At 40.5% G+C, this 10,400-nt stretch overlaps 2 protein-coding genes across 2 annotated transcripts in view; both read left to right on the top strand.

Moving 5' to 3' along the window:
- The window catches only part of Nell1 (neural EGFL like 1), a 675,311-nt gene that overhangs the window by 539,799 nt on the left and 125,112 nt on the right, over window positions 1-10,400 (top strand). The window lies entirely within an intron of this gene.
- On the top strand, window positions 1,043-2,157 carry LOC104855325 (probable isocitrate dehydrogenase [NAD] gamma 2, mitochondrial). Its single transcript, XM_010614154.3, is given in 4 exon segments — window positions 1,043-1,311; window positions 1,313-1,749; window positions 1,752-1,890; window positions 1,892-2,157. Coding segments are annotated over 4 exon segments (1,002 nt in total). The 5' UTR covers window positions 1,043-1,087; the 3' UTR covers window positions 2,094-2,157.

Below are 10,400 nucleotides of genomic sequence, written 5' to 3'. Positions count from 1 at the left end.
TTTTTAATAAAATGGAGGACTACTCAGCCATAAGGAGTGAGAAAGTAGAGATATTTATAGCCAAATGGATGCACATTGAAGCAATACTCTTAAGTGAAATAAATAGGGCACAAGTGTAAATACTGAATAGTTTCTCTGATGTGAGAAACTGAAAATATAGATGAGAATCATAATGTATAATAGATCATGTAAAATAGGAAGAAAAAGTCCAAAGAGGAAGGGGAAGGGGAAGTGGGAAGGAGAGGGGAAAGAAAGGAAATGAATAAATATGAGAAAAGGAAAAAAATGGAAACAAAGGCTTTGTAGATAGGGAGGGATGGAGGGGTTGAAGGGAGGGCAGGGGAATGGGGAAAAATAAGAGCCAAGATACATCACGCACAGGTACACAATCCCAATGATGAATGTCAGCATATTGTATAACTAAAATGTACTGGTAAACTTCATGAATTAAAAAGATGAAAAGTAGTGTAAACTATGGACTGTGAGCAATAATAATGTGTCCACGTTGACTCAGTTGCAGCAAATGTTCACTCTCCCGCAGGATTTTGTGGGGAAGTTTGCGCTTACGTTGGGGCAGGCATATTGTCACTGTCTGTGCATTCCACTCCATTTTTCTGTGAATCGAAAACTACTCTCCAAATAAGGTGTATACTTTTAAAAACTTACTATACAAAGCTTAGCACATTTCATGTACCTAATGAATGATCCAACTCTGAAATGTTTGTACTTCTCACTATGCAACACATCACATCTCCCATTCAGCTCTCTTCTGTTGAACACGCAATGTCTGTTAAACATGGAATGCAAGAATGGAGAGAGAATTGTGACCTACAAGAGGGATATGGATCAAGAACTCCACCGGAGGAAGCCAGCCCAATCCAAGAAGAGGAGCACATATTTTCACATGAGATTTTGACTAAATCTCAGCTTAATAATGGTGACACTGAAGATGCTGATGATAACAGCCAGGTGCTCTGTGAAGGCAGTTTTCCATCCTACCATTCGTGGCCATTCTCGGGCAATTCTACTTGGCCCTGTGATCCCATTGAGGAACACTGGCTTTTATCATCGAATCCCACCACCAGCCATGTATGGTGGATGGCACACAGTGACTATGATTCCTGGAGACAACCTCAGACCCGAACTTATGGTGCACGTCAAGACTGTGTTCTCACACACGTGCATGCCTGTAGACTTCAAGGAGGTGTGGGTGACCTCTACTTGTTGTTTGGGGGAAATTTGCAATGCTATTCTGGCAGTCCGTCGAAACTCTGTGCCTCTAAAGGGCACGACTACACCCAGCCACCTTCTCACAATCCTACAACAACATGTTGCATACTACCCGAGATCTCTATGCCAGTGTTACCCATTTTAAGAATCTGCCCAACGTGGAAACCCGTCACCAGGGCATAGACATCTTGGTTATTTGGGAGAACACAGAGGGTGAGTACAGCAACCTAGAGCATGAAAGTGTAAAAGGAGTGATTGAGGACCTAAAGATCATTACAAAGGCAGAGTCTTGGCGCATTGCTGAATATGCCTTCCAGGTGGCCCAGAAGATGGGGCGCAAAAAAGTGACAGCTGTGCACAAGGCCAACCTTATGAAACTAGGAGACGGACTCTTTCTCCACTGCTGCAAGGAGGTGACATCCCGCTATCCTCATGTCACCTTAGACAGCATGATTGTGGATAATGCTACGATGCAGCTGGTGGCCCGACCTCAACAGTTTGATGTCATGTTGATGCCCAGTCTTATGGCAACGTTGTCACCAGTATCTGCACAGGCTTGTTCGGAGGATCAGGCCTTATACCTGCAGCCAACTATGGCTGCGTATGTGCAGTATTTGAGACAGTATCAAGGCAGTTGAACAAGAATCCAGATGATAAGAATGGCCAATCCTACTGCCATGCTGCTAACAAGTTGCATTTTGCTGGATTACCTCAAACTCCACTTCTGTGCCACCAGGATTCATACTGCAGTCTTGGCATTCTTAAGCAATAAAAATATTCAAACACTGGACATTGGAGGGCAGGGTACCACAGTGGAAATAATTCAGTACATCATGGATCACCTCCAAAATCCAATTAAATGATCAGTGCCTTGAAAGCCATTATTACCCAAAGTCTTTTCTGTCCTGTTCTTTCCTCACATTGTCCTCCTCCTGGGCTCCAGAATAAGCTGTCTTCTCTGGTTCAGTAGATACAGCTGAACCAAAACTGATTTTTTTCCCATTAAATTAAAATACCATGGGGCTGGAGAGATTGCTCAGTGGGCAGAGCACTTGCTTAGCGTGCACAAGGCCTTAGGTTCAATCCCCAGAACCACCACGCACACACACAAATTTAAAATGCCATAAACATTGCTCATTTAAATTAGCAAAATGGTTTGCACTGTATGTGAATTAAGGATATTATTCTCTGTGTTAATCCACAGTTCTCCCCTTCCTATGATACAATACACTGATTAAATCAGAGCTGATTGTGGAGGACAAGGGCTTTTCTATAACTTGGCACACTGATTTCCAGGTGGTTAAAATTCAGCAGAGCCGCCCACAGACAAGTCTGGCTTTTCTGTAGAGGTTATTAATTAGTTAATTAGTATGATAAACCTTGCCTACAAAATATACATTGCATCTTTATTAATAAATAGGGCAATGCAAGGCTGAGCTATTACAGATTGCTTCTATTCCCCTTTCAGTATTCCATCCATAGCATTGTGTAGGAGCTTTTCACTGGGAATTTTTCTGGGTTCTTTTTCAACACAGAAATCCCTGGGCACTCTTGCTCTCCTGGAAGTGGGTATCGTGAAGTTCTTGAGATTGGGCCTAGACATGTGGAAATCAAATATCTTTGTAGCCACCGGGCCACAAATCTTTCCTGTACAAACGGAAGCAAACTCTTGCTCAGTGCCTCAGAGCCTTCTTATTATTCACAATTTCAAAGAAAGAATGAGTGTGAAAAAAAAATGCCCTGAGCTAATATGAACATTTACTATCATATTATTATACTAAATTCACACTACTTTTTAGGTCTTCATAGAGAGATAGAATAATTTTATTACCTGGAATTTTTGTTAAGCAAAAAATGGGAAAAATAATGATTATCAAAACTTAACAGTAGTCTTATCAGGAGGAATGGCGTATAGATAGAAGTAAGATTTAGAAAACTAGTGAGTCTGTGTTTCGGAAACCTGCTATCTCACCTGTGACCTTTGGATATCACCACAGTTTCTGTATCAGAAGTTGAAGACGTTTTTCTTGGACCATAAAGATTTACTGTGGTCTCCACAAAGTTCCAACTTAGTATGATGATCTTGATTCCACCTGTGCTAATTACATATGCAGCCAGGACCAGGGTTTGGAAATCCAAAAGCTAGTTGGGGGGAGTTTAGTTTGAGGAGGGAAGGACCAAATTCATCCCTGTTAGAAGTCTTTAAAAAACTAAGGCAAGCAGGAAAGAATCATTGACAAAATAATCCCAGCAGTCCCTTCAGTGGACAGTTAGCTGTCGGCCAGGATGGTTCTCACCGGCCCATGTGGCATCCACCTTGGGGTGATAGAGCCTGGTTTGACAAATGGACAAGGGGAAGACAGTGGCCTGAAGTCCCTCTTCCCCCAGTGTCACACTCACCTGCACAGCCTTGACTCATACTACCCGCTCTGTAACCCTGTCCTTCACGACTAGGGGAGCTTATTCATGGCCCAGCCAAGGACGGTGGCCCAGCTGCAGCTTCTGTGTAACAATGGAGTTTATGTTTCACTTCAGCAGAAGTTTCCCACTCGGGTAAAAATGTCCCTTTGCACAATCCAAAACCGCCTCCATCAAAAAGGAAAAAGTTCTTGAGTCAGACTTCCTTATGCTCCTATTCCACAGTGGAATTTTCTCCTTCCAGTGTTCGACTCTCCCACTTCGCTCTGAGTGCTGTACCTTTTTTCTTGTCCTTCATAGTCCTTAGGAGAATGACTGGTGCATAAGACATAAGTAATATATTCTTGTTGATTCAATCAAAGAATAAATGTTGTGGCTAATCCTGCCTCTTAGATCTAAGGTGAGATGATAACAGATTTTACCTCGCAGTGTTCTTTGAAAGACTGTAGTGCATATAAGCTTACTAGCATTGAGGCTATAGCATGGTAAGTGCTTGGTGTATTTTTTAAATTACTGTATTTAGCGGCGGCATGAGTGCACCTTGTGGGTCTGTTCCTTGCAGGAGTAGCCATTTATTGCTGTCCACCTCCTCCCTTGTGAGTGTGCGCCCCTCCCACTGAGATGCAGTGCATAGGAGCTGCCAGAACTCTCTCTTCAGGAACTAAACGCCAACAAACAATATCACTTTATGGTGCATAATGATGAAAATGAGTGCCAGTTATCCTTAAGAATGGCTAGTTTAGGTGCAGCTGAAAGGATTAATTGTATATTGTCCGAGCAGGGCTAATGAATTATGAAGGCAGTCCCGGTGCAGAGACAGTGGTGACTTTTAAAATGTTCCTACATCGCACAGTTTCTTTGAGGGCTTTGAAATCGTGTCCCATGTGGTCTTCAGGTTGAAGTGTGTTTTAGGACTTGTGCCTGTCAGTGCACAGTGCTTAGTAGCTGTGGAGGGAAATGCAGAGTCAGAAGAGGAAGAAGAGAAAGATGTAAAACCCTTCAGGGTAACTGCAGAACAATCTACCCCTGGGAGAGGCAACAGGTTCTGAAGAAAGGAGTACAACCTGCTGCAAATCAGGATGAAGAAGGTGAGGAGGAAGATTTTGATGAGGAAACAGCTGAAGAAATAGCCCCAGTGTATAAATCTACATGAGACAGTTAAACTAGATGTAAAAGACTCAAAGACATCAACTTTAAGATGAAAAATTCCAGATCCTTAAAAAAAAAAAAAACCCTCCCAAAACAAAGTATCTAATTCTTCGGTAGAAGCAAAGCACAGGCAAGCAAAGATAAAGATGGTTCTCTCTTCAAAGTGTAAGCCCTGCTGAAGGATTATGTGAAAAATTCCTTCCAGATAGCTGACCGGGATGCTGCTCAAGGTCTCTGGCATTCGAGGACATCTGAGCTCTGGTAGAGCACGTGCCTAACATGTGTGGTGTCCTAGGCTCATTCATTTCCAGTGCAGCACTCCCCAAAAATGTTTAAAAGGTTTGCTAAAATTTTCCATCTCATTTCAGTTATGTAACAGTTTTTGCCCTGGCTTTTTAGAATGTGGAATGGCAGTTCTCCTACCATGTTTCACAAATGTTGTCCAGGTCCTATGCTAAACATGTATTTTCTAAAATACCTGTTTAAAAATTCCCATTTAATTTCTAAAGGTGAAGCCCCACCCTTTGCTTGGTTTAACAGTTTGCTGAAGGTTAGGATAGGACAGTGATCATAATGGTCAGGCACGGAAATGGTGGAAGATGAAAGTACACATGTGTAATAAATAAACTCAGTGTTTTAATAAAAGAAGAGAAGTTTAAATAAAATTGTTACATTAAGCATTATCTATATATACCATTCAAAAATAATCATAAAGAATGCTGGGTGATATATTCATTGATTATAGATTATTGGTTTATAACCAACTTTCTACTAGGGAGAAGAGTATCACATTCATTATTCTCTCTGCTTTTTATATCTTGAATTCAGCAACCTCTCCTTTTCCTCAGTGCCTCCTTTCTAATTAATTTCTCTCACATCGAGCTGGGGATTTAGCGCAGTGGTTCTGCTGCCTGCCTTGGAAGCGCAAGGACCCAACTTGGATCCCGGTACTAAGAAAAAAATTGTTTTAATTTAAAAAAATTTAATTTCTCTCACATCAGAAACTTCCCAGTTTCTCTTACTGTAAGCATAGTCTGCTAACTTATGTCCTGCCTGTAGATTAGTGGCCTTCAGTCTATTGTCTGGAAGGTACCCAGCATGATCTTTCTGAAAGTCTACAGAATCTTGTCACTTCCTTACTTAAAGTCTCTCATTTGAGAGTTTCCCTTTGTCCTTTAGAGAAAGTCCGCTGAGCACACACAGTACACTACAGCACATTCCTTGGCAATATGGGTAGTAGAATCATTCATCACTGGAGCCTCAGAACCTAGGACAGGGAGGGGTCTTCATCTATACTCACTCAAAATATGAAAGGAAGGGAGGGATCCTCCTAGAGGGCCCCTTCACTTAGAGGATGAAGGGAAGGGCTTAAATTCACTGTTAGGAGTTTACGAGTGGTAGAATTAAAACTCTAATCCAGAGATGGCAAACCTTTTAGAGACCTGGTGTCCAAATGGCAGCCCCAAACCCACTTACTTATCACAAAGTCCCAACATTGCAATGAAACACTAATGAGTTATGGCTTGTGATTCAACCCCTGAGGTTGCTACCCCTCTCTGAGGATGTGCATGGCCTCTGTGTGTGCTGTTGTCTGACGCTCAGCTGCTGCGACAGTGCTGGGGTGACTTCGCTTTCCGACCAACACAGAGGGATCTAAGGACCCCTGCGACACATGTGCCACAGTTTCACACTGCTGGTCTAATTTTTTTGCAAAAATGCTCCTGTCTTCTTCAAAGAATAGTAAAGCCCCCAAGGCAATAAAACTGGTGGTTGACAGGCTGTCTTCATTTCCTGAGAAAGTTTCTGTAGTCCATTTATTGCATAATTTCATCTTTGCCACCTTTATCAATTTACCTTGCTTTATTTGTGGTTCTCATGTTGAAACAGTAGGAAACACAGTTGTCTGATTTTTTTTCCCCCTTAATTAGTTCTGTCCCAGTAAAGCTGCTTTGGCTGCAGCATTGTAAATCACTCCTCACTCAAATGACAAAGATGACATTCATCCCAGCTCTGTCACATAAGAGCTGTGTAGCACTCTATAAATTGCTTAACTTCACTGATGTAGTTTTCTCATTTCTCAGGTAAATGGAAATGTTTAGCTTCACAGGATCATCGTAAACATTAGATATCATTTTTTTGTTTATTGCTGCATATCAAAGCACCCCAAAATTTAGTGGTTTCAAACAAGTGATTATTAGTCACGAATCTGTAGATTAACCAGGAAGTTGTTACTGTTGGGGGAGTTGGGATCACTGGATGGTCCAAAATGGCTGCATTCACGTGACTGGCAGGTGTAAGAATGGCTGCCCATGTGGAGCCTCAGTTTTTCTCTGCGTGGCCTTCTGAGGAGGCTGCTCTGGCCTCTTTGCAGCCTGACACCTGATTTCTAAGGAGCATAGAGCAAGGACATAGCTCTCTTCCAGCCCGGTCTCGTAAGTGGCTCATTTCCAGCCTTAGCTGATCTCACTTATCAGATGGGCAGCGTGGCAGAGCAGATTGAATGAGGGGAATACGCTCCGCCTCTCCATGGGTGAGTGAGAAGTCGCATTGCAGAGAGGCCTGCAGAATCGGGAATAGTCTTGTGCTGTTTGGGAAACATGGTCTCCCACCGTGATGATATATTTAACTCTTTCCCCAGTGCCTGTCCTGTAGGAACTGCCTGGTCAGTGCCATCTGTGATTGCTCTGAACGTTTTCCTCTTCCGTCATCTGTCTTCACCGTCTGCCAGTTTTGCTCTGCAGTGTGTTTTAAATGTTGATCCCCCTCATTCTATCTCACTTTTTCCGTGCTTCTTCCTTCTCAAGGACAATTTAAAAGGTTCAAATTTAATCTCTTTTCATATTTTATCTTGAATTAATTATTCATCTGCTTGACATTAACCTTAATAAACAGAGTCTTTGAGGTTATGAAACACATTTAAACCAACGTTCTTGACCTTGTATTACTCAGTAAAGTGCCTGTATAGTTGGTATAATTTGGTAATTAAATATAAATTATAATAAAATACTAGTAATAATATGACTTATATTTATTGTGTACCCTACATTGTTCTATGTGTTTTCCATTTGTTAGTTTTTAAAAAGCTCTTAGCATTAACTCTTACTAGATGATTGTTATTGTAATCCTCATCTCATGGAAGAGAAAGCTGAAGGAAGCTATTTTAAGAAATTTGCCTGAAGTCTGACAACTACCAGGACAGGAGTCCCAATAAGGTCACACTGAAGCCACTGGCTCCAGAAGCCAGTGTTTAAATGTTCATTGGCATTTTTGGGAAGCACAGGCATTTACACATTGTGAATTTCTCATACTTTTATGTGAAAGTGGACTAGGTTTCAGCCTTACATCACTGTTTCTTCATAACAATAACCCTCTAGATCCATAGGACTAAAGAAATACCAAGAGAGCTCTTTTGCAGAGTTGTACTATAGAAGGCCAAAACGTGTTGCTTCAGCAATAGCTAGGATATTCTTAAGACAGGATGAACATCCAAGCCTTCCGATTACAAGCAGGATAAGGATCCACACCTTCTGAGTCCTGATGATGTCTTCTTCTTATGGGGCCCCACCTCTCTCCTAATGTAACCTGTAGGTAAATTGCTGATGTTAACACTTACTGTGTGTCATGTACTAACCTGGGTGTATACAATGTAATCTAATCTGCGCATCAATTCATTATATGGAGGAGTAAGTAATGACAAATTCAGTGAACTTTGTTAAGGTCAGTCACATCATAAATATGGTGCTCGCATCAACCAGAATCAGAACCCAACTATTGGCACCCATGTTTATCCACTACTAAAGAAGTTACTTCTCATCTTTGGGAAATTACCTAGATAGCCTCGAGTGAAAAAGTCAGAATATACAAATATGAGCCTGTGTGGTGTCTGAGTAAAGCATTAGATATTGAAAAGAAGTGACATTTCATAAATGGCGAGTTAGTCAATATGCTCTTTTAAAGTAATGACAGACGCCAAAAAAGAAATCTCAGAACAGAAGTGATGTGCTATTGAAGTCAAAGAACTGCTAAAATGATTAGATGGCATGAACATCAAAGAAATAATAAATTTTTTAATTAGAAGAAAGAATATGAAGAAATATACATAGTTCTGGATCTTTCCAGAGGTAGCAAAAGTCTTGAGAATATTACTAAAGGCTCACTTGGGCATATGCAAAATTTCTGCAGGAAGCTGATTAAGGAGCGAGACATCTTTGAAGGGAGCGAGTTGGTCCTTGGAGCTCCCAGACACCTCGCGTGACATAAGAGCTCAGACTGGCAAAGTGCTTTTCACATCAAAATGAATTTACTTACTCTGATATGGGAAGCCACACATACTACACGTGTGATCATCCCAAGAACTGCAAGGAAAAAAGAAAAAAAAAAGTGTGGAGAGATGGTTCAGCTTCACAAAACCAATTAAAGTGAAATGTCTTGTTGTCAAATTTGCAAATACGGAAAAATCAACGCGATCTGGGTAAAAACACCATCTAGTGCTCTACTCTGGACTCAGCAGCCTGGGCTTCCGGTTTGCTGTGGTTAATGCCAAATGCTACTCATGCAAAACACATGTAAATGAGTGGACGTTGTCACAAAGGGGGACCATTCCATATATATCCACATTCAGAGGTGGTGATTTCCTTCTTTCAGAAAAAAAAAATGCCATAAATTCAAATCTTTATACATGTGTTTGATATACTTCATCTCTGACTTCTATTAATTGTGAACTATTTAGGGGCGAAAAAAATGACATTGGTATCCTGGCTTCATATTTTCATAGAAATTCACTGAAGAATCAATTTGAAAAAGAGACAAAACACTGTCAACAATGAATTAGTAATTATTTGTGGGAGTGTAATTTCACAGTTGCGAATATTGAGGGTATAATTAGCATGATTGTGATAATTATTCCACAGGGTATATGTTTACCAAATCAGCAGTTAAGCCTTAAGTATAGATAAATATAAATCATCAGTTGTAGCTCTCTTGTGTCAGAAAATGCGAATGATTAGATATGTTAAAAAATAAAAACCCTAAAGGTCAGTTTTTGGTCACACTGTAAATATCACAGATACACATGCCAATTAGACAAATATGGGAAGAAGTAGCCCTAAGATAATGCAATTAGGCTCCTATGATTTTATTTAAAAAGGCAACAAGCACAGATTCAAACACTACTTGGATAAGATGATGATGGGTTTGCAAACTTTAGAGAACTTGAAAAGTGATTCTAGATTGGGGAAGACCTTGAGGTCAATATTCATGTGTGGTGATTAAATGAAATTATTTAATGATCTCATCTTCTAAAAAGTAGTATTTTTAAATTATTGTATTATTTATCATAGTCTATTAATAATATATAATGCTTTGCATAATAATTGAATCCATGAATCAAGTATAAACATACAAAGACTGATAAAAATGTGTGTTCAGAGTTTTGAAAATCACACTAGAGCACACATTTCCATGAAATCCCCTCAGAATACTTCTCCTCACTTTGAACACACTTATTTCATCATTGTCACCACATTCTGAAGCAGTTCTGGAGGGGTGTTTTTTCCCCATGAGTGTCATTGTGAAGTGTGACCAAAAATCTGGTGACTGCTGCA

The sequence above is a fragment of the Fukomys damarensis genome, unplaced genomic scaffold (genome assembly GCF_012274545.1).
Source record: "Fukomys damarensis isolate Sample0158 unplaced genomic scaffold, DMR_v1.0_HiC HiC_scaffold_16, whole genome shotgun sequence".
Taxonomy (NCBI): Eukaryota; Metazoa; Chordata; class Mammalia; order Rodentia; family Bathyergidae; genus Fukomys; species Fukomys damarensis.
The sequence above is the reverse complement of the archived record's forward strand: the minus strand, read 5'-3'. Positions and strand labels throughout refer to the sequence as shown.